This window comes from Muscardinus avellanarius, assembly GCF_963383645.1.
Source record: "Muscardinus avellanarius genome assembly, chromosome: 4".
In the NCBI taxonomy this organism is placed as follows: Eukaryota; Metazoa; Chordata; class Mammalia; order Rodentia; family Gliridae; genus Muscardinus; species Muscardinus avellanarius.
This window is the reverse complement of record NC_137789.1, coordinates 21,347,409-21,372,079: the sequence shown is the minus strand read 5'-3', so window position 1 is coordinate 21,372,079 and position 24,671 is coordinate 21,347,409. Positions and strand designations below refer to the sequence as shown.

General features: G+C 39.2%; 1 protein-coding gene across 5 annotated transcripts in view; it reads left to right on the top strand.

Moving 5' to 3' along the window:
• The window catches only part of COL14A1 (collagen type XIV alpha 1 chain), a gene marked incomplete at both ends in the record, with an annotated part of 205,215 nt that overhangs the window by 15,070 nt on the left and 165,474 nt on the right, over positions 1 to 24,671 (top strand). For 4 of the 5 annotated variants that reach the window (XM_080694909.1, XM_080694908.1, XM_080694907.1 and 1 more), the window contains 2 exons: positions 573 to 716; positions 4,555 to 4,644. In XM_080694909.1, the coding sequence (XP_080551035.1) occupies positions 573 to 716; positions 4,555 to 4,644 (234 nt within the window). The remainder of the gene's footprint in view (positions 1 to 572; positions 717 to 4,554; positions 4,645 to 24,671) is intronic. The other variant, XM_080694911.1, reaches the window with a different exon arrangement.

Sequence of the window (24,671 nt, the reverse complement as noted above, 5' to 3'; positions counted from 1 at the left end):
CCAAAACATCAAAACATTGCACTGTAAAAATAAATAATTAAAAATAAATTGAGGGGGGGATGTATGGTATTGGAGATTGAAACCAGGGCCACTCTAACTCTGATTTATACCCCATCCCTATTTTTCAAAAATTTTTTTTTGAAACAAGGTCTCACTAGGTTGATGAGTGTCTCCTGTCTCAGCCTCCCAAGTACTGGAATTACAGGTGTGCATCACCAAATCCATCTTAAAAATAAATTTAAAAAATGTCTTCTAACTGGGCGTGGTGGCGCACACTTGTAATCCCAGCACTTGGGAGGCTGAGACAGGAGGATCGCACAGGTTCAAAGCCAGCCTCAGCTACTTAGTGAGGTGCTCAGCAACTTAGTGAAACCCTATTTCCAAAGAAAATATAAAATAGGTCTGTGAGTGTAACCCGGGTGTAGAAGACCCCTGGGTTCCATGCCCAGTACCACAGAAAAGAAAAAAAAAGTCTCACCTTTTGAAATCATATCTGTTGGTTAACAAAATTTCTTAAGGCATAGAGTTAACCTAATTTCTTATAACTGACTTATTTTTCCATTTTATTATAGGGGGAAAAACCAATCAATTGAATCTTCAGAACACTGCAACTAAAGCAATTATTCAGGGTCTGATGCCGGAGCAGAATTACACAGTTCAACTCATTGCATACAACAAAGATAAGGAAAGCAAGCCGGCTCGAGGCCAATTCAGAAGTATGTATTTATGAGACTTCAAGACCCTCTGAGGGGCTCTGAACCAGCATTGAATTTGAGTCTGCAGTATATATTCTAAAGGCGAAAACCCAGATCATTTTGGGTGTTGAGTGATCTTAAAAGAACTTCAATCCAACTTTCCATGAATTCTTACCCTCTCTGCCCTTCCCTTTTGCTGTTTGTTGGCTTCTTACCTATTCTTTAAGTTTTATTTTCAAACGCCCTCCCTTACATCGTCTTCGAGCCTTGCTTAGGCACCTCTCCCGTGTGCTTTCTTAGCATCCAGGGCTTCCCTGCCGGTTGACGATGACACCATGTTGTGGTCTTTTAATTTCTCTGTGGTCCTGATGAATAGGTCTGCAAAGTTTGTGAAGCCAGAGATTCGCCTCCTTTATTTCTTATGATATCACAGCTGCATATCATATGCCTGGTATCATACGTGCTTGATAAATACTTAAAAATGAGCGATCAATGCCTGCCTCTCCTTTATAGATTCCCTAGCAAGGGTCAGTCCAACCTCGGCCTAAACAACCTACAGCACAGGGAATATAACTCTTTCCAATGATCAATCTATTGACATTTATTAAGGACCTACTAATAGCAGTCTCCATTATGAGCAGACTTAGGAACAAGGACAACATGGTAGGTATTGAGAGGGCTACATGTAAGGCTCAGGGAAGCGAGTTTTTCTGTCTGCCCTAGTAATGAGCTAGGGCAGACATGCATAAGCTTTTGACTTAAACCAGTTAGAAAATAGTATTTGGGGCAGACAGAAAAGGAGGGCATGCAGAAGATGTTCTAAGCAGGGAAAATGCTCAAAAGCAGCTCCAGGTCTCCATTGTTCTATCAGAAAGCTTTTCCTAAAATTAAGTTTAGCCAGGCTTGGTGGCCCACAGTTGTAATCCTAGCACTTTGGAGGCTGAGAGAGGAGGATCACACAGGTTCGAAGCCAGCCTCAGCTACTTAGTGAGGCTCTCAGCAACTTTGTGAGACCTTGTTTTCAAATAAAGGTCTATAAAATAGGTCTGGGAGTATAGCCTGGAGGTAGAATGCCCCTTGGGTCCCCTCCCCAGTACTAAAAAAAATAAAACACAAAGATGTTTTGCTAATCTAGGCATGGTAGCACACAACACTTGGGAGGCTGAGACAGGAAGATCACAGGTTTGGGGCCAGCCCCAGCTACTTAGACTGTCTATATCCTAGTGAGACCCTGTTTCCAAGTAAAAAATAAAATAGGCAGGGGGTGTAGCTCAGAGGTAAAATGTCCCTGGGTTTCATCCTCAATACCACACATACACATACACAAAAATGTTTTGTTGATCTCAGCTTCCAAAATTTTGCCCATCTTAAAAGTCTGATTTAAATGTCACCTTTGAAGTAAAGTTTCCCCATGTTCCCATCTCTGGGATGATGATGATGATGATGGTGATGGTGATGATGATGATGGTGATGGTGATGATGATGGTGATGACGATGACGATGACGATGGTGATGATGGTGATGATGACATTGATGATGATGACGATGATGAGGATGATGATGACGATGACAATGATGATTATGATGGTGATGATGGTGATGATGACAATGATGGTGATGATTATCCTTCCACAGATCAACTTCTTCCTCCAGACTTGTTTAGCTCAATTTTTCTTATATTAAAATTGCAATATATATATATATATATATATATATATATATATATATATATATATATATATATATATGGCAAACTGGGGCCAAAGTCCATGTGTGGGTGGAATTGAAGATGTAGATTTGGAAATTATCCATAGAAGGATAGAAATAAACTTGTAGGATGAGAAAATTATAGTCAGGGTGTACAGAGATACATGAAAACTTTACTATATGATCATGTTTCAGGAATGTAAATTTTAAAAAAGATCCAAAGAATGGAAATATAAGAGAAATGTTAGAGGAATAGGAAAAAATCAAGATAGTGCCCTTGTAAAAATTAAGTAAAAAGAGGTTTTTTTTTTAAGTGCCAGTGTTAGCCAGGCATAGTGGTGCATGCTTGTAATCCCAGCACTTGGGAGGCTGAGACATGAGGATCACACAGGTTCAAAGCCATCCTCAGCTACTTAGGCTCTAAAGCAACTTAGTGAAACCCTGTTTCCAAATAAAGTATAAAATAGGTCTGGGAGTATAGCCTGGAGGTAGAAAAGCCCCTGGGTTCCACCCCCAGTACCACAAAAAAAGTGCCAGTGTTTTTAAAGGAGCCTGAGAATGAGGTCTAAAAAAATGGATGTAAAAAAATTAAATCGGTGGGCCTGTCATGATCAAAGAACCTTGGATGATCAAAATATTTTGTATTATTATTATTATTATTATTATTATTATTAGTAGTAGTAGTAGTAGTAGTAGTAATCAGGACTGAATATTGAGCCCAGAGGCATCCTCTCTCTGAGCTAAACTCCTAGCCCTTTTAAATTTTTGTTTTGAAATAGAATCTGCTAGATTGCTGATGCTATCCTCAAACCTATGATCTTTTTGTATCAGCCTCCCAAGTACTGGGATTACAAACATATACCACCATTTTTTCCTCCTCCTCCTCCTCCTCCTCCTCTTCCTCCTCCTCCTCCTCCTCCTCCTCCTCCTCCTCCTCCTCCTCCTCCTCCTCCTCCTCCTCCTCCTCCTTTCTTCTCCTCCTCCTCCTTCTTTTTATTGGAATTAAAGCTTTGGGTACCAGAAGGCCAAGGAACGTTGTTAAGGAAAGGAATGATAGAATTCCAGTGATAAGCCTTTGGTGGGTGATGAGTCTCAAACCATTTATGCAAAGGAATAGAAGCCAGTGGAAAGAAAGATGAGGAAAAGAAAAACACAGAAATAATGAAATCATATTCTGGATAAGATAGCAAAGATGGTTTGAAGGAAATCATTGCTTCTTCTGTCTAGCTTACCTTCTAAGAACTTTGCTGATTTCCACAAAGAGAATGGAATAAGGGAATGAAATGTCTTGCCATTGGCTGGCTCCTGCAGAGCCACAGGCAGAAACTTTCCACTTGGTGGTGGTCCCAATGCCTCCAACCACTTCAGCTTCCAAGCGGTGGCAGGCGAGCTACTGCGGAGTTTGAAGCAGAGAATGCAGGAGAAACCTAAGCTGATGGTGTAGCAGGGATGAGTGTTTTAAAAAGCCAAGGGTTATCATTGTTCTCTATATCTTTCCTTATTAATGACAAAAAATCATGATCATTTTTTTAGCAAAGAGGTGTTTTTTTCAAAGTTTGCAGAAAAATTATTTTTGATGGTTCCATCTTTTAATGCAGATAGAGTATTTTCAAGGGAGACTATTCATGCTTATTATCTTTCTAAAGAAGGAGTTAAGCCCATAGGCTCAGTCCAGAGACTTAAAGATATGGCTTAAAACTAAGATAATGTCATTGTAAAAAAATGAGGTTATGACTTAAATGATAGAAGATATAGCTGAAGTCATATGGCTTAAATCATTACTCTTGAAGATCTGGCTTAAACCATCATCCACTGGTTTTATAAAAGGTGTTTTAACCTCTTGGCTTTTTAATCTCTAGTGAATGAGATGAAGTGATCATGCCAGTTTTGCGGTAGGTCTGAGAATTAAATAAATGTATCTGATGCATCAGCTCATGGTGAATATTTGATCAACAGAATTTCTTATGTGCCTCCGTACCTTCTCCGCGCAAGCTTGAAAAAGCAGCACTTCTAATATTCAAGGATGTTTTTGTGCTGTGGAGTTAATCTCTCTTAATTCTTTTAGGACCTGCAGGGTTTTTAGTAAAACTTATTCAATGTTTTCTTTGAGACATTAGCATAACATATTGCTATGTTTCTACTTTTCTTCCAGTTAAAGATTTAGAAAAAAGAAAGGATCCAACAAAGCCCCGCGGCAAGGTTGTGGACAAAGGAAACGGGACCAAGCCATCTCCACCAGAAGGTCAGACATGTTTTTGATTAGCTCAGCTTTGGAAGGTGGTGGTTTGAATTACACAGGCAATACACACATGCGTGGCTGTCGATTGCATGAGAAGGGTAATACAATCTACGAAGAAATTGCCTCTGGCTTCTTTCCACCCCGCCTTCCTTCCCCACACTTATGGACTGTCAACACTTGGGCTTGTGACCTTTCAGTCACCTTTCTATGAATATTCAACATACAGTCATATTATAGCCTCATTCTGTTCATTGCTGTTACTGTAGGACCATCCTTGTCACTACATATAGGAGAAAGATCAGCAGTGGCAAATTGTACAGGTTCTCCCGTTGCCTGCCAGAATCCCAGGTCGCCATGGCCACTTGAAGCTCAAATCTTCTTACATTAGTTATCCAAATTCCTTCCTTCCTCCTTCCCTCCCTCTCTCTCTCCATCTCTCCCTCCCTCCCTCGTGCTTCACCTTCTTTTCCTTTCCTTCTTCTTCCTTTCCTCTCTTTCTTCTTTCTTGTGGTACTAGAGATTGTACCCAGGGATATTCTATCTCTGAGCTACATTGTTTTTTAAAATTTTTATACAGAGTCTCACAAAGTTGCTGAGGCCCTTGCTAGGTTGCTAAGGCTGGCATCAAACTGGCAAACTTTCTGTCACAGCCGCCCAAGTACTGGGTTACACTGGCGTGCTGCCATACCTGGCTAGTTATCCAAATTTCTATGTCTCTATTTCCTCATCTGTAAAATGTGAAGACTATATATCACTTCATGGAGTTCTTTGGGCTAAATTGTAGATATATATAAAATAGAACAATGTCCTTTGTGAATAATGTTAGGTTTCATTGTTATTCTACCTTTATTATTATTATTATTATTATTATTATTATTATTATTATTATTATTATATTGTTATTCTACCTCTATTATTATTATTATTGTTATTTTATTTTTATTATTATTATTTTTGCGGTACTGGGAATGGAACCCAGGTGCATTCTACCTCCGAGCTACACCCCCTGCCCTATTTTTTATTCTTTGTTTGGGAACAGTGTCTCCCTGAGTTGCAAAGGGCCTCACTAAGTCTATTTAGTTTGTTTGCCCATTTTGTTATTGGATGCTTTGTTTTCTTAGTGTTGAGTTTCTTGAGTTCTCTATATATTCTAGATATTAGTCCTCTTATCGATGGTGTAGGTGGCAAAAATCTTCTCCCATTCTGTTGGCTCTCGATTGAGGTTCTTGATAGTTTCCTTTGCTGAACAGAAGCTCTTCAGTTTCATGCAATCCCATGTATTGATTCTCCTTTTAATTTGTTGTGCCTTTGAGGTCTTGTTGAGAAAGTTTTCCTCTGTGCCTATATGTTGCAGTGTTGGACCTATGCCCTCTTCAAGGAGCTTCAAGGTTTCTGGTTTGATTTCCAAGTCTTTGATCCATCTTGAATTGACTTTTGTACAGGGTGAGAAAGTGGGATTAATTTCCAATTTTCTGCATATGGTTAACCAGTTTTGCCAACACCATTTGTTGAACAGGCTATCTTTTCTTCAGTGTATGTTTTTGGCCCCTTTGTCAAAAACAAATTGGCTGAAAGTGTGTGGACTTGTTTCTGGGTCTTCTATTCTGCTCCATTGGTCTATGTATCTGTTTTTTGCCAGTACCATGCTGTTTTTATTACAATGGCTTTGTAGTATATTTTAAAGTCAGGTATTGTGATACCTCCTGCATGGTTTTTGTTGCTGAGAACTACCTTGGCTCTTCTGGGCTTTTTGTTATTCCAGATAAATTTAAGGGCTAATTTTTCTATGTCTGTGAGGAATGATCTTGTTAGTTTAATGGGCATTGCGTTAAATCTGTAGATCACTTGTGGAAGGATGGCCATTTTAATGATATTTATTCTGCAATCCATGAACATGGAAAATCCTTCCATCTTCTAAGATTGTGGGCATTCATTGCTCCATTGTTATTTCTCTTTTCCATGATTTTGAAAGTTTGTGCCTTCTCTGGCTTCTTTTCTGGGTCACTCCGACTTCACTTAAGGTGCTCTGGATCTCGAGTCTGTGGTATCTCAGTCACCACTACTCCTTTACTGGGTTGTATCATAGAGTCTCAGACCCAGGGAGTCAATTCAGGCTGTTTTAGACTGTGGGGGTGCCAGGCTGGGCATTCTCCCAGGGGGAGCTGCAACTATGGTTTGATATCTCTGCTGCTGCCACTCCCCCACTGGGTTGGACTGCAGAAATCTCCGACCCAGGAAGACTATCTGCGCAAGTGCCTGGGAGTGCAGTACTGGGATTTCTCCTCTAGGGGCCACAATTTGACTCATGGTTGTTGAGTGTGCTGATGGCAGTGAACTCGCTGCTGCCACCACTGGGAATATGGCATCGCTGCCACACCCTCGGCCATGAGGCTGGCGTATTTCTTCTCTGGTTTTGCACTCCACTCTGGGTCCCTGCAGGGTGTGCTGAGTCCGGCCCCTGGGAGCTTTACACGCTGAAAAAACTGCCGAATTCAGCCTGGCTGTTCCACAGCTGCTCACCTCAGCTCGCTGTCCACCCCTCCTCTCTGGAGCCTGGTGGCTTGTTAAGTGCGCTGGTCTGGAGCCGTCCGGTGAACTTGCAGCTGCTGCCGGCAATATGGCGCTGCTGCTGCGTCCTCGGCCGTGAGGCCGGTGTATCTCCTCTCTGGTTTTGAGCTCAGTTCTGAGTCCCCCTCCTCTCTGGAGCCTGGTGCTGCGAGCGAAGATGGCGCCAGCTGGCTCTGCGCCGTGGCTCCGGCTGTGGCACTGCAGGCTGGTTTCTTTCTGGTGTCTGGTTGTTCTTGAAGCCTTCTTTTTCTTTGTCCCTTGTATTTACCATTTTTATTTCTCTGCTGATGGTGTTTTCTGACTATGAGAGGCGCTGATTTTGTGGTAATAGAGATCGATTGTTAGCGGGACTCATAAGCACACTTTTCCCTGTCTCCATTTTCCCGGAACTCTCATGTTTTTGGTTTTATAATGTTTATATGTTATAAAACATTTTCCTGTTTTTATTCTAATGCATAATTTTATATTTATTGCAACTTATTATTAAATACATTAGATATATAAAATATGTTAAAATAACATAAACAAACATATTAGTCTAGTTTATAAAAATAAACATCACTACAGTAAAGTTGTAACTCACTAATTTTCTCTATAGATTCTCTTTCCTATCTTGTAGGAACTACCCTGAGTTTAATGCTTATTATTCAAATATGTGTCTTCATCATTTTATGATATATATGAATTAAGCCACTGTAATTACACATCAAAAGTTTAAAATTTGTACTTGTATTTTTTCAGAATGAAGCATATTTTGGTAGCTTGCATTTTAAGCCCAATACTAGAATTTTTTGATTTATGCATAGGGATTAATATAGAGTGGATTTATTTTCTTTGCTGTATAACATAGAATACATTGGATAAATATATCCAATTTATTTAATTTGTCTGTTCTTTGTGTAACCAATGTGCTGTCATTATTGATATGCTACAAATATCCTTGTTTATGTCTCCTTCTGTGCATGTAGTAAAATTCCTCTAAAGCATTTTCCTCAAAGTTACCTAGATGCAGTGTATGTGTATGTATTTTCATCGATATTGTCTGTGGAAAGCTTATTTTATATTTTTATACCTATTCCCCACCCCAGTTCACCGCATTATTTTGGTACTGGCGATTGTACCCAGGAGTCCTCTACCACGAAGCTATATCACCAACCTTTTCTGTTTTTTTATTTTGAGCTAAGATCTTGTTAACTTCCTAGGCTGGACTCAAACTTGTGATCCTCCTTCATCAGCCTCTTGGGTAGTTGGGATTACAGGCATGCTCCACTGTGCCCAGCTTCTTGCCGTCTATATTATATTTTCCTTTTCCAACTTCCTAAATTGGATGATTACTTCATTAATTTTTAAATTTTTCTTCTTTTCTATTATTTGTAAGGCCATAAATCCATCCTGTTTGAGCTATATTAGATAGAATTTTTTATATAGCATGACTGTTTTCCAATTTCTACTATATTATCTTCTTTGATCTTTGAATTACCTTAAAACATGTTATTAATTCTAAACTTAAGCATATGGAGATTTTTAAACATTTATTTGTTACTGGTGTCTGACTTTATTGCATTATACTCAGAGAACATGGTGTGTAGGAAAGGTCTTTGAAGTTTGTTGGGACATTTTATTACTTAAAGGTGCTCAGTTTTTAAAACCATTTTGACATGTCCTTGAGTAAAATAAGTTTTAATCTCCTTTGCCAGTATTCCTCCATTTCTACCTGCAACTCTGGTGATTTTGCTTTAAATATTTACAATGTTAACTACACGAACAAGAAGAGTTATGTTTTCCCAGTGAATTTTTAATTTTGTTACTTTGATTCTCTTTATTTCTATTAATTCTATTAATTTCTATTATTTCTATGATTTCTATTAATTCTAATAGTCTCAAAGACTATTTTGTCAAATGTTAATATAGGTGTAACACCCTGGTTTTGTTGAGTACTCACACAATATGTCCATCTCTATTCTGAAACTTTCACTCCATTTGTGTGCTCAGGCTCAAGGTGAGTAATTTTGGGAAAAAGATTTAGAGGCATTAACATTCTATCTTATAAGCTGTATTTTACTTGATAGCTTTAGTTCACCGAAATTTGTAGAATTATTTACTATTTCTTTTGTTCTGTTATGCAACCTTTTTTTCTGTCTTTCTCCTATTCCTTTATCCTTTACTTGAAAGTAATCAAATTTCTTTTTATTAAATCCATTTTATCCCTCTACTAACCTTGAAGATCTCATAGCCTTTGTATTTTCTTGTGTGATCGTAATAAAAAATTTAATACACACAAAAACCTAATGAAGTCCAAGATTAATCAGTAGCATTACCATTTCTCAACAATACAAAATTTTTTTTTTTTTTTGCGGGTTTGAGGATGAAACCCAGAGGCATTTGACCTCTGAGCTACACCCCCTGCCCAATATTTTATTCTTTGTTTTGAAACAGGGTCTCACTGAGTTGCAGAGGGCCTCACTAAGTAGCTGAGGCTGTCTGCAAACCATGATCCTCCGGTCTCAGCCTCCCAAATGTCAATAATACAAAATTTAATAATGCTTCTAAGGTATCACACTACTATCGGTCTATCACCATCTATCAGTCCATTTTATTGATTTATATATGTATATATTATAAAGTGTATATAGTGTGTGTGTGTATGTGTGTGTGTGTGTGTGTGTGTGCGTGTGTGTGCATGTGCGTGTGTATGTTTATGGTTCTGGAATAGAACCTGGGAATAGAATGCATTCTGCCTTTGAATTCTACCTCTATTTCTTATTTTATTTTGTAATTTTTAAATTTATTGATGCTTTGTAATCATACAACTTAATGAGTTTAAAGATGGTAGAGGCATACATGCACATATCACTCATTTAGCCCTCCCTGAATTGTTATCACATTCCCTCTCTTCTTCCTCCTTCTCATGTTCAGCTTAGTGACTGACTTTGATATGTTTGTGAATGTACATCATGTACATGAGGGTGTTCCCCTCCCATCGTTCTCAGTTAGGTCACCTTCTTTACTCATCAAAGGTTTCTTCTTTTTTTGTCTGGAGTCCCTCCTATGCCTCATTTTCTCCCCAGCTTCCAATTTCAGGAAGGATATCCAACTTTTCACTTTTTGTGACTGACTAATCTCACTTAGCATAATGTTCTCCAGTTCCATCCCTGGAAATGATATAATATTGCTCTACCTTATGGCTGAGTAAAATTCCATTGTGTACATAACCTACTTATTTGTTGATGGACATCTTGGCTGGTTCTATAGTTTGGCAATTGTGAATTGTGCAGCTATAAACATAAATATGTGTCTCGCTTGGTTGCTGAGGGCTACAGTAAGTTGCCGAGGCTGGTCCTGAAACTTTGCTCCTCTTCCTGCCTCAGCCTTCCTGGTACTGGGATTACAAGCACATGCTACCACACCCGACTTCTTATATCTATCTTATACCCATACCACACAGTTCATTCTAGACTGCCCTACTTCCGTATTTATAGCTCCCTTTTCAAAAAAGTGAGAGATATGGCTCCCAATATCCCAAATACATTTATGTCGATGCCCAATCATAGAAATAGTTTTAGAATTGCTAATCTATACACATTGCAAAAAAGATAAACAAATTAACTAGAATTCAGTATTTGCCTTTAGTCTGGGATATGGAAACATAGATTAGAAAACATCTTGGATTCATTCATTTCTTCCATGTTCATATGAATTAGAGGTTGGCTCCAGAATTGATTAGCTACAGCCATACAGTCCTAAAATATTCTAACTTCACTGTTCTTTCCTCTAACATACCTTCCTCTTGCCTTTGCAAAACCTTGAATTAAAAATGAAGAAGTGGGCGATGGAAAGGGAGGCGCTAAGGCACTAAACATGAGGAGGGAGGGGGAGGGAATGGGCGGGAATTGGGTAAGGGCTAATTGGATGATGTGTGCATGTATGCCTTTACCATCTCGTACTCCAATAAAATGTATGACTACAATGCACCAATAAAAATTAAAATAAAGAAAAGGGAGGCACTCTTACTGTATGTTCTAATGACTACTCGGAGATATTTGGAGAAGAGACATGCACTCAGCAGTCCACGTGTTTCCCCTAGACATGCTCAAGGAGGGCCTTTTAGCCAGACACTATCACCATCGTTGTAATGATAAGGATCAGGCTGAGGGCAAGAACTTTGAAGAGATGTGAGGAAAAAGACAGCTTCATTTGCAGATCAAGGCTCCTATGAGGTATGTGCAGGGCAGGGAAGACTGCATGAGGGCACTGGTGTTGCAAAAGAATTGACTTCAGTAAATTATAAACAAGGATGACAGTCGAGGCCAGCATTAGAGCTCCCAGAAGGCGAAATAGGAAAGCTTTACTGGAAGCTTCTGGAGATGGAGGCTTTCCCCACTTAGATCCTGAAAGCAGGATTTAGCATAGACCCTCCCCCAAGATGTATGGCCTCATGATTCACCTCCAACTCTGCCGCTCTATATTTTCCTTGAAACCTATAATTTTCTGGTATAAGAGTCCTCATTGATTGTGGCTCAGATACAATCAGACATATTTCACATATTTGGGGATTTTAGTTTGAACGCAGAGATCTAAGGTCCCTACTAGATGTTGCTGCGCAGTGAAATAGTTACGTGTTTTTGATCTACTGGACATGTTTCTTTAATAATCTCGGACTAGCTCGCAAACCAAAGTGGTATTTGCCTTGGAGCACAATATTGGCACATTTGCATGAATGGCTATTTTTTCATTGTTACCCAAACAGCTTTCTCTAGTTATTTTTGGTGTTTTGCATAAGAATGCAAATCCCGACTGGAAAAGATGATGAGACAGATAGAAAAAAAAGTAGCACAGGGTTTCTTTCTCTCTTTGCTTTGGTTAATAGTTTTTTCAATGCAGATCATCAACTCTTATTTTGAAAAACTTTCAACAGAGAGAAGAGTGAGTCCTGGTGCTCTCCTCTTTTAGGGCAAAAAGAAGAGTCGAGCTTGTTATTCTTTCCAGAAGTCAGAAAACTATGGCCCATGGGCCAAGTCCAGTCCTCTGACTATTTTGTAAAATAAGGTTTTACTGGAACCAGGCTCCGCTCCTCCCCTGACATATTGTCTATGGCTGTTTTCCCACAGAGTCAGAGCTGAGCAGTTCCAACAGAGTTCACGCGGCAAGGACTTTTAGAAAACATTTTATGTTTTCTGTCTTGCCCCTTTTAGAATAAAGCTGCTGTTTCTTGCCTCAGAATGCTTAAACTTTTAAATATGTTGCAGTAGAACCCCTCTCTAAACTGAGAATTGCTCATTTGGAAGACACCTGGTCTAAGAATTACATAGGATGGACTTTCACTTAAACATCTTTATTATTTTTTTAAATTATTTTTTTGGTGGTACTGGGGTTCCTGGAAGCCCTTCTACCTCCGGGCTACACTCCCAGACCTATTTTATATCTTTTATTTGGAAACAGGGTCTCTTAAGCCAGCGCGGCTGACTTTGAACCTGCGCAATCCTCCTGTCTCTGCCTCCTAAGCGCGGGGATTACAAGCGTGCCCCACCACACCCGGCTCACTTAAACATCTTTAAAAGATCTTACTTTTTATACTCCAACATTTTATTGTATTTTTTAAAATGTGAAACATAAAATACTCCCAAGAGTTAGTTGTGAGGACTGAATGCATTAATATATGTAAAGTACCTGGAATGTACCAGTTACTACGTATGTATTTGTTAATGAACATCAGATTCTATATTTTGCATGAGTTAATATTACAACCCATTTTTCATGTTGATTTAACAATGACTGCAAGAAGAGGCTTGGTAATGATCCCCTAATGTTGGGCACTGAGTTAGTGCTCAGGGATTTAGTAGTGAGCATGCTTAGCAGAACACTACCCTCGTGGAGATTGCATGGTCCAGCAGTAGCTCAAAGCGTCTACCCAGTGCCTTCTCTTGGTGAACAGCTAGTTTTGAATTATTCATAGTCATTCTGGTTGATTGTAACCAGGACACACAATTATCCTCCAAGTGTATTTTCTTTCTTTTTTTAGATTTTTTATTGGTGCATTGTAGTCATATAATATAATGAAGTTCAGAGTGTTAGAGGCACCCATGCACACAACCCTTGGTGAGCACCCCCCTCCCATGCACAACATTGTGATTTACTTTCATAAATGTTTATAGATACATAAAGATTATAATTAATATTAATTATAATTTTGTGTTTTTTAATTTTTATATTAATTATAATTTTATGTTATAAATAAATTTATAATTATAAATTAATTATAAGTACACCCTATCCATTGAAGTGTTTACCTCACTGAGTCTCCCTTTCTCCTGCCTCTCTTCCTTATGCCGCTCCATCACTCCACTGGGGTTTCTCCTCCTTTGTCTGCAGTCCCTCCTGTGTCCCAGTTTCTCCCTAGCTTTCACATATGAGGGAAAACATCTGATCTTTCACTTTTTGTGACTAATTCATCTCACTTAGTATGATATTCTTCAGTTCCATCCTTCCCTACAAATGATATCATTTCGTTCTTCTTTATGACTGAGCATATCCCATAATTTTATAATCCATTTATCTGTTGATGCACACCTAGGCTGGTTCCATAGTTTGGCTATAATGAATTGTGCTGCTACAAATATAGATATGCATGTATTACTATGGCAGTCTCATTTTAGTTTTTTTGAGTAGACACCCAGGACTAGTATAGCCGAGTCATATGGTAGGTTCAATATTTTCACTTTTGGGATCACTATCTCCCATTGACACATTTATAGTCCTTGACTCTTAGTTAAAATGACTGATTTAAAATTTTATCATGTTTTCCACTAGCTATCGTAGGCCTTAGATTTGCCAAAGCCAAGACTTGTAAATTCAGTTTGACAAGAGTGAGAATGATGAGGATTTAGATTTCAGTTAGGCAGGGGTCTGAGATCCCCTTTAACACAGGGATATAGGTGGGTTTGCAGGGTGATGCCAGCCAGATCCTGACTCCACTCTTGGAAATGAGGGGCAAGGATTGAATCTGGTCATAAAGGAGATATTGGGATTAAGTTGTGGGCCAGAATTCACACCTTAAAGGTCATAGAGTTTAGATAGTATGGTCTGTGCTTCTTTCTCTTCCTTCTCCTTTTCCTCATTCTTCTTCCTCTTCCTCTTTCTCTCCATTCTCCCTCTTCTTCCTGCTTATCCTCACTGTTACTCTAACTATTATTATCCAGATTGATGACTAATTAGTACAGAGGAAATGCGAGGCATCCTTTCTGTCTACCTGTGCCCTGCATTAGAAAAAAGTGATCTGAGAATGCCTAACCCCAGGCCTCTGCCACACATAAATTAAACATCAGATTCACACTCCTCATATTCTCTGGCTCTGCCCAATATAACAATGGCTCAAGCTAGCACAAACAGGGTGATGTCTGGTAAGGTGAACACAAAATCACCTTTGAGGCACAGGTTCTCAATTCCAATCCCGAAGACCGTCACTGACTAAACAGTGCAAAGAACTTATAATCAAAGATTATTTTTTGGAGTACTGGGGATGGAACCCAGGGGGCACTCTACCTCTGAGCTACATCCTCAACCCTATTTTTTATTCTTTATTTTGAAACAGGGTCTCACTGACTGGCAAAGGGCCTTACTGAGTAGTAGCTGAGGGTGTCCACAAACCAAGATCCTCTTATTACAGCCTCCCAAATGCTGGGATTATAGGTGTGCGTCACCACACCCAGTTTATAATAAAAGATTTTAAAGCATAGGAGTACATCCTGTCCTCTGAGTAAGAGCCAGAGGCACATAACTCTTGATCTCAGGATTCTATGAGTATCACTTATGGAGTGATTACCTAAAGATGATATAATAAATAACAATGCCATTATTAAAATAGTCAAAATATTCAAAACCAGATAAGGGAAAAAAATGGAAGACTATAACAAAGGAAATTGGTAGACTTGAAAAGAGACTGAACTTAGGGAGTTCTGAAGAGTGTAAGCAAGAAGATGGCCACTCCCACAATCATGGTAGACTGTAGGATGCCAAAGACAAAGAGAAGGTAGAGAGGGACAAAAGGAAAACAAGCAGAAAGAAAATGACTGTGGAACCCACTTTCTCTGTGTGGGGTACTGGGAACTGAACCTACAGACATTCTACCTCTGAGCTCCACTCTCAGCCCGTTTTATTTTTTATTTCAAAACAGGGTCTTGCTTGGTTGCTGAGAGTCTTGCTAAAGTGTTGAGACTGGTCTCAAACCTGCAATCCTCCTATCTCAGCCTTCCAAGTCCTGGGATTACAGGCATGTGCTATCATGCTTGGCTCGAACCCACTTTCAACCAATGGAGATTTAGCTACATGAAGTGATCTGTATTTCAGTTCCTTCCAGTATTAAATAAAGCCACTGTTTTTAAAAAAGTGATGTCAACCGACTCAAATGAAACCATGACAACAGAGATAAAAGATACGATCCCTCTCCCTCCATTGGGATCACTACCCACTCATAAAATGTTTTAAATTTTGTCACCTAAGTTTAAGAAGGCAATAAATATATAATTTGAAATTCCCAAGTATATATTTATTGGTCTTAATTAGAGCTAATAGAAATAACATTTTAGTTCTCGGAGACTACATTTATTTTCTTCTTTATATTTGGCTTTCCTTTTGTTCATGATTTACCTTTACTGAAAATTTCTAGGTAGCATATTAGTTAAGAATCTTCTGGCTTCAGCTGAAGGAAATACACTCCAAATAGTTTTGTCACAACAAGGTTCATGAATATCCAGGCATCACTTAACTACAGGACACATTCCCAGAGATGTGTCATGGGGTGCTCCGGCCATTGTGGGAACACCATAGAGTAGACTGACAGAATCCCAGGTGGCATATTCTAGTCACTCTTAATGTACTGGATCTTGATGCAGTTCACCTATAAAGAATAGATCCAGGCATGGCGGTGCACACCTGCAATCCCAGTACTTGGGGATTTGAGATGGGACGATCTCATGTTTGAGGACAGCCTCAGCAAGGTGGTGAGACTCTCCTATATATATAATAAGATCCTGTTTATAATAATAAGATCCTATATATAATAAGATCCTGTTTCAAAATTAAAAATAAAAAGGGCTGGGGGTGTATCTTGGAGGTAGAATGCATCTGAGTTCAATTCTCAGTAACCCTGTCCCCCCAAAAGTAGAAGGAATACATTAAAAATAATGAGCAATAATATAGCATATGAATACATACAGCCGTTAACAGCCATTAATTGTCATTTTAAATATCACATGCAATTCACCATCCTATGTACTGAGCTTCTGTTTGACTGGTGGTGCTGGCAGACTTGCTTACACCAGCTTCACCTCAAGCCGGCGAGCAATGCATTGGGCTCAGGCATCAGGACGGCCTCGAAGCCACGAGGCATTAGGATCTTTGAGATTCGTTATGGCTTGCGGGAACACCACCAGACACGCGCTCCACTGTCAGCCAGAATGCAGCAAGCAGCACCTGACCTGGTTCCTCTCAGTCCAGGAGCGGTTCGTTGTTCTCTCTTGCTTTCTATCACCTTTTCCATTCCCTCTTTCTCTCCCCAATCTCTTCTTATTGAAATACATTTTTTCTTCTGGTGAAACTAGGCAGCGTTCCTGGCACTGAGCAACTCCGCTCTCCCCTTTTGAATGTTATTTTCTCTCTCTTTTTAAAATATCCTTTTATTGGTACATTATTGTCTCACATAATGTCATAATGTAAATAAATCACATTGACAGTGACATATATGCCTACGGCACTAAGGAGTTTTGAGTAGTCCAGGTTAATAATATATGCCCATCCCTGAACCAATTGTTGTGCTAAAAAAAAAATAATAATCTGTTTAGCCATGCCAGAAGCCACAGGATTAAATCAACCATAGCTAAAATACCTGGCTCGAGACTGAAAACCAACAAACATTTAAGTCAACTAGAGGGAGCTATCAGATATTTTGTGATTCTCTGGACCAGCTCCCAAATGTGTATTAAAATGAACTTGTTTCTGCCGCCTCATAAAAGAATTGAAGAATTGAAACTTTAAAAGAATTTAATCTTTAAAAAAGATTCAACTAAAGTATATTTTGACCACTAAGATCACCTTTATATTTTTAATTATTTGTACACTTTTATTAGTGCATAATAATTCTACAGCATGGTGAGGTGCAAAGGGATACAAGCATCACACACACAGCACCGGGTGTATTTCCTCCATACAACCCATCTCCTGCTCTCCCCTTCTCCTCCCCATCCACGGTGGTGAGACTTTACCATCAAATATAGACAGGACATTATTTAAACGGTTTCTTGCCTTAATCGTGTTTCACCCATCCCTACCTCTCTCCCCCAACCCCCACCCTTATTCTCCTGCTCTCTCTCCCCATTGAACTGAATTCCCCTATTTTCCTCTAGCTTCCACATATGAGAGAAAATGGACAGCCCCAGACTTTCTGAGATTTGCTGATCTCAGCATAATATTCTCCAGTTCCATTTATTTTTCTACAAATAGAATAAAATTTTCTTTATGGCTGAGTAAATTTTAACATTGAAAAATAACCCAATCAAAAAATGGGCGATTGAACTGACTTGATACTCCTTAAAAGAAAAAAAATATGAATGGCCAACACATACATAAAAAAAATCCTCAGCATCATTAGCAATCAGGGATATGCAAATTAGAACTATACTGAAGTTAGAATGGCCATCATCAAGAATACAAACAATAAGCCAGATGTGGTGTCACATGCCTATAATCCAAGTACTTGGGAGACTGAGAGAGAAAGATTGCAGGTTTGAGGACAGTCGCAGCAACTTAGACCCTTTTTCAAAATAAAAAATAAAATAGGAGCTGGGTGTGGTGGCGCAGGCTTGTAATCCCCGTGCTTGGGAGGTGGAGACAGGAGGATCACGCTGGTTCGAAGCCAGCCTCGCTAGCTTAAAAGACCCTGTTTCCAAATAAAAATATAAAATAGGTCTGGGAGTATAGCCCGGAGGTAGAAGGGTTTCCAGGAACCACAGTACCACCAAAAACAAACAAACAAACAAACAAACAAACAAACAAACAAGTAAGTGAATGAATGAATGAATGAATGAATGAATGAATGAATAGGAGCTGGGTGTGGTGATGCACACTTGTAACCCCAGCATTCGGGAGGTGAAGAGCAGAGGATCGCAGTCCGCAAACAGTCTCAGCTACTTAGTGAGGCCCTTTGCAACTCAGTGAGACCCTGTTTCAAAAAATTAAAAAAGACAAAAATAAGTCCAGGGGTGTAGCTTGGAGGTAGAATGCCCCGATTCCATCCCCAGTACTGCAAAGTAAATAGATAGGTAGGTAGATAGATAGATAGATAGATAGATAGATAGATAGATAGATAGATAGTAGGACTGGGTGTGTAGCTTGGAGGTATGATAACTCAGGTTTAATCTCCAGTACCAAGTTGGGCGTGGTGGTATATGATCATAATCCCAGGGTTTGGGAGGCTGAGACAGGAGGATCGCACATATTCAAATCCAGCCTCAGCTATTAGTGAAACTCTCAGCAACTTAGTGAGACCCTGTTTCCAAATAAAATATAAAATAGGTTTGGGAGTATATCCTGGAGGTAGAAAAGCTCCTGGGTTCCACTCCCAGTACCATACACACACATAAAATAATCTCCAATACCGAAAAAAGGATTCAAATACAAACAATAATAAATGCTGGATGTAAGGAAAAAAGAATTATTATACACTGATGAAAAGATTATAAATTAGTAAAACCACTTCGGAGATCAGTATGAAAGTTCCTTAAAAGACTAGGAATAGAACCACCATGTGACCCATCTCTTCCACTTCTCAGTATTTTCCAAAAGAATTTAAATCAGAATACAGTAATGATACATGCATACCCATGTTTTTAGAAGCACAATTCACAATAGGCAAATTATGGAACCAGCCTAGATGTCTGTCAATAGTGAAAGGATCACCTTTATATCGATGCCTTAAGTTGCTCCTAGTTTCAAGACAAAAGCAATTTCTTTATAAAAACATTGATCTTAACGCATGCATTCTCAACAGGGATGATTTAGTCCCCAAAGGGACAAAAATTTGTGTGTAGAGAGGAGGATGAAAAATTTTATATCTTATATACAAAGCACAGATATACAAAAGTATATAAACAGAAATACAGTGTATCTCTGGTATTGAAATTTCATGAGCTGATTAGAAAGAAAGGTCTAAAAAGATTCCATATGGTATATAATTTTAAAACCATTGAAAGACACTGATCTAATGATATATGAGAAAGGATATCATGTAATTTCAGTCCTTTTTCTCCTTACTTTTGAACTCTGAGGATCTATACCATTTCCTCAAAATACAGAGCAAACTGCAAAGATAGAAAGTGAAGCAGAAGACAAGAAACACATTTACGGCTCCTAGAGTCTCAGTATCAGGCGCAGGGAAGTGATCAGAAGGCAAGATGAAGAGCTTTCCAGGGAGAGGTGTTAAGAGGCTCAGTAACAACACTGTTACAAAGATCAGCTTTCCTTCTCATAATTTACTTATTTTTTTCTTATAAGCACTGTTCTCACTGCTTTTGCTACTGAAACTATGTTATTTATATTTTTCTGATTGTCCTTGTTATTGGTGACAATCTGGTTTTGCAGATAGCACCTAAGTATTGTGGTCAAATGTCCTTTGGGATATAATTCTACTATGCTTCCTAATAAAAGAGACTGCCTTTATTAAATAATTTTTAAAATAAGGCAGAAAGAAAAATCTCTGATTTTTTTCCTCTATGATTCCAAGCAGTATAGCTTATGCATTCAGGACTTTTAAAAACATGAGAAAGGGTCAGTCATTCAGAAAATAATCACTGAACATCTGCACAGTGCACTGTAGCTATGTATTAAGTTATAGAAATGCCTCCCTGAGGGCAAGAGGATGCAGTTCTCCCAAGACAGCCAGGTGTTTCCTTCCTCACTACCCATGATAAGAGAATTCAAAAGAATGCTCTTCCCTGGCCGACACAAAAGGTTACCATTCTCAAACTGTGGTAGGAATTCTCAGCTCTATCTGAAACTTAAATGTCTATTTTTTTCTTTTTTGGGTGCTGGAGATTAAACCCAAGGTTTTACATATGGGGCAAGCTATTCTGCCATTGAACTACCCCTCCCCTTGTTCCATCAAATGTTTACATTTTTAAAACAACTTATAACACCAGCCAGTTGTGGTGGTGCACATCTGTAATTCCAGTGTTAAAGCATTGGGGTTGTAGCTCAGAGGTAGAATGATCCTAGGCTCAATCCTTAGTAGGACACACACACACACACACACACACACACACACACACACACGATACTTTATAGTTACAAGTAGTGTTATTGACTTTGGCATGGTCCATCTATCAGGAATTCTGGAACCTGTTGACTGGTAACTTCCTTCTTGTTTAAGGATTTTTAATTGAATGTCTTGTCTCTCTACCATCAAGGTTGACTATGGGCATTCAATTGAGCAGGTGCATTGGCCTTAGAAATTGCAAAATATCAGATTCTGTTTCTTCATGCTTTGAAGTATAAGGATGACTGAATTGTTGAATTTTGCAGAAAATCACTTAAAAAATCACCTTCAACAACCAAAGTAAAATATAGTACAATTTATAGAGCTGAATATAAATTAAAAATATCACACACTAGCTCCTGAATTTGAGCAAATTTCACTTTAAAAATAGAGGCAGTCAGGCAAAGTAGCCTCTCCTGGGTCAATATTGAGAAAAACCAGGAAATAAGCAGATAACTGTATGAACACAATTTAGAGCAAACTTTTTGTAAACATGTTTGAGAAGGACTATATATTTTTGGAAGAAGTAAAATCTATTTTAGGTATCTATGTTGTGGTAGGTGGGTTTCAAGGAGGATAGATAAGAAATGAGGGGGATTAAAACTGAATCAAAGTCTGAGAGATGGAAATATTGGTAGGGGTAAGAAGAATCATTCTATTGGAATAGGGTAGGAAGTAAGTATGGACAAATCTAGAGGAGATGAATTGGGGAGAACTTGGACAAACACAAGGAAATTTTTGGGTTTGATTCTGTAGGTAGAGAAGGGAAGAAACAATCATAGCATTGAGTGTTGGGAGTCAATTTGAGAGCCCTGTGGTTGAACCAGTCGAGAGAGTGTTGATTCCAGCAAGGGCTGCCCCGCATCTGCTCTCCTCAACAGAGAACTTACTGTTTCCCAAAGCAGACATCCTGTCTGTAATTGCATCGAAATCCGTTACCCTGTACACTCCTGGGCATACAGAGCACTCCTAATCCCTCTTTCGTATGACAGCCCTTTAAATAGTTGAAGACAGCTGTCATGTCTGCTCCCAGATCCTTACTGTTTAGAGTAGAGGAGAAACACGCTGAGCTTGTTTATGGGATTGCCAGGAACTGAAGATGCACAGCTCTGAGTGACGGCTGGAATGTTCTTTTGCCTGTGGTGCTGCGATTGGGCTCCACGTTCCTGGGAGTCACCGTGGCACGTTATTCATCCCAGGTCGAACATAGGACAAGTGACTACAGCTTTGGTTTCACACTATCTTTAATCCCAAAATTTGGCAATCTTTCCTTTCTTTCCTCTCTCCTTCTCTCTTTCCTTTTCTGCCCACCTTCCCTCCTTACTAAGTTTTCTCCTTTGTGATAGGACCGGAATAGCACAAGAGCTAAAGTCCAGGCTTGTATTCAGTCTTGGATTTGAATTCAGCCATTCTACTTGCTCAGTATGTGATAGTGGACACGGTTTTTTTTTTAACCTCCCTAGGTATTTAACCTTTCTTCCTTTATGAAGTAGGAAGAACATGTGCCTTAGTGGATAAATATATTCTATGTATGTGAAGAAAGATTTATGATAAAGCATTGAATCTCACGATTATAGAAGCTGAGGAGTTCCAGCTTCTGCAGTCAGCAAGCTGAAGACCAGCAGAGCCTACAGTGTGTCAGTCCAGATCTGAAGGCTGGGGATGCCAGGGCTGATGGTGTAAGTTCCCAACGGAAAGCCAGCAATCTTGAAACCCCAAGATGAGCAAATGCTGGAGTTCAGATCTGAAGGCAGGGAAAGCTTACACCAAGCTGCCCGGCAGGAGGAGTTTGCTCCTCCTCCTCCTCCCTTATATTCTTTTCAAGTGTTCAGTTGACTAGACGAGGCCCACCCACAGAAGACAGGGCAATCCACCTCACTGCTCACCCTAAACCCCTTTACAGACACAACAAGAATAATGTTTGATAAAATGTGTAGGTACCCATGTCCCAATCAAGTCAACAGAAAATAACCAACCATCAAGCTGTATACTATACTTCTAGGAAGCAAGAAGTTCTAGAAAAAAAAAAGGTAAAGAAAGAGAATGTTGGGAGTACTGGTTTATTTTTTATATTTTAATTAATTGAGGGATTAAGCCATAGGGATTGAACCCAGGAGCTTGAACCAGGGTCATCCTACCTTTGAGCTACATCTCCAGCCGTTTTGTTTTAAATGTTTTATTGGTACATTTTATTCATACATGTAGAAGGAGTACAAGGTGGTAGAAGCATACGTGCACACATCACTCAATTAGCCCTTACTCAATTTCAAGCTCTTTTTTTTAAAAAAATGCTTTTATTGGTGTATTATCATCTCACATCCTAATGTAGTTTGTAATGCTGGTGACAACATGCACAGAGCACTTGGTGGGCTTTCCCCAGCTCCCCTCCCTGTTTCCCCTTCCCCATACTTGATATGGAAATTGGCATTGGGGTTCTCACATATGACATCACACCAGTGGAAGTGTTTCCTTTACTAATTCTTCCTCTTCCTCTGCTTAACCCTCCCCTAGACCACTCCCCTCGTTCTACTGGGGGTTTTCCTCAATGATCTAAAGTCCCCTTCCTCTTCTCTACTGTTCTCCCTTGTATTTTCAGGAGGCACCATGCTGTACCTTTGGGGAGTTCTGTTTCAGGTAAAGTCATTATCTATCAGGGATGCTTTGAAAGGGGCATCACCAAGATGGGCTTAAATGAGCTCTGAGCTCACTTTGGTTAAGGTAAACTAAAGCTGAAATGAACCCCTTTCTCCACCTTCTCCAGAGAGATCATCACTCACGCCATGTCATATCACAGTGTCCATTTCTGTTACATTCTGGGAGTACAACTTCCAAGGTAACAATAGCATGGGACATGAGAAGAGGCAGATTGGACCAAACTTTAGAAGACCTGGTGTCCAGTCCTGGCTCTGCCAGTAACCAACGAGTCCATTGCTTACTCTCTTTCAACCTCAATTTCATTTTCCAGACAATGAGGATAATTGTGGTTCCCTCTGAGAATATTGTGAGAACCAAAATATGCCAATGGATTGGAAAGTGCTTTAAAACAATTTGCACTTTTGGCAAACATAAAATGATGTTAATTCTCTTTAAAAAAAAAAGTCATCATTGATGGGGCTACAGCCAGTCTCTGCTTGTAACAACCAGCTTCCAAGAGTTTTATTGCACCCAATTCTTAGGAATGTTCTTTTGCTTTTGATGGGGAAACATTAACTTAATCTTATAGGGCACTTAAGTGAAAAATTGTTCTGTGACCACAATTTTTCTTCAAATGTCTTGATTAATGAATAGCCTAGCTAGATATTTTTTTAGTGGCATAGAAAAACATAATTCCAAGCCACTAAATGAATCCTAGACAAGTTGTGGTGAAGTCCTTATGAGTTTTCTGGCTGCATAGTAAGACAGTGTAAGTAAAAATAGTACACACACCCCTTCCATTCAGCTTAGCTGCTGGCACTGGGAAGTTATCAAGGAAGACAGGCAACACTGATAATGTCTCCCTGATCTCTAGGTAACTGGGACCAACATTTCCAATGTGGTAGTGTGGTGTGGTGGAGGGAGAGACCCCATTTAATTGAACCATCATGGTTTATTTCTGTAGTGTCAAAGGTATAAAATAGGTATAAAGATGAATTCGTGTGTGTGTGTGTGTGTGTGTGTGTGTGTGTGTGTGTTATCATTCTAGAAATTGAACCCAAGGACATTTTACCTAGAAGTTACACTACCAACTCCCTTTTTAAAAATTTAAAACAGGTCTCACTAAGTTTCTGAGGGTCTTGCTAAGTGGCTAAGGTTGCCCTTGAAACAGACATTCTCTTGTCTCAGCCTCTCAAGTACTAAAATTACAGGTATGGGCCACCAGGGATAACTGATAAAAAAATTCCATTTTTGAACAACACAATTTAATATAGTTTCCATTCACTGATGTATTATATGCCGAGAACTGAGTTGAGCAGCACAAAAGGTCTAAAAAGATAAAAATTCCTCTTTCTCAAGATGCTCACATTCTAGTCAGGGAGCTAGAAATATTAGCAAATTTTGATATTGCTTGTTGCAAGAATGTGGGGTAATAGGAGTCCTTATACACTGTTGGTGGGGTTGAACATTAGTGCAGCCACTATGCAGATTAGTGCGGAGGTTCCTCAGAAGACTGAAAATGGAC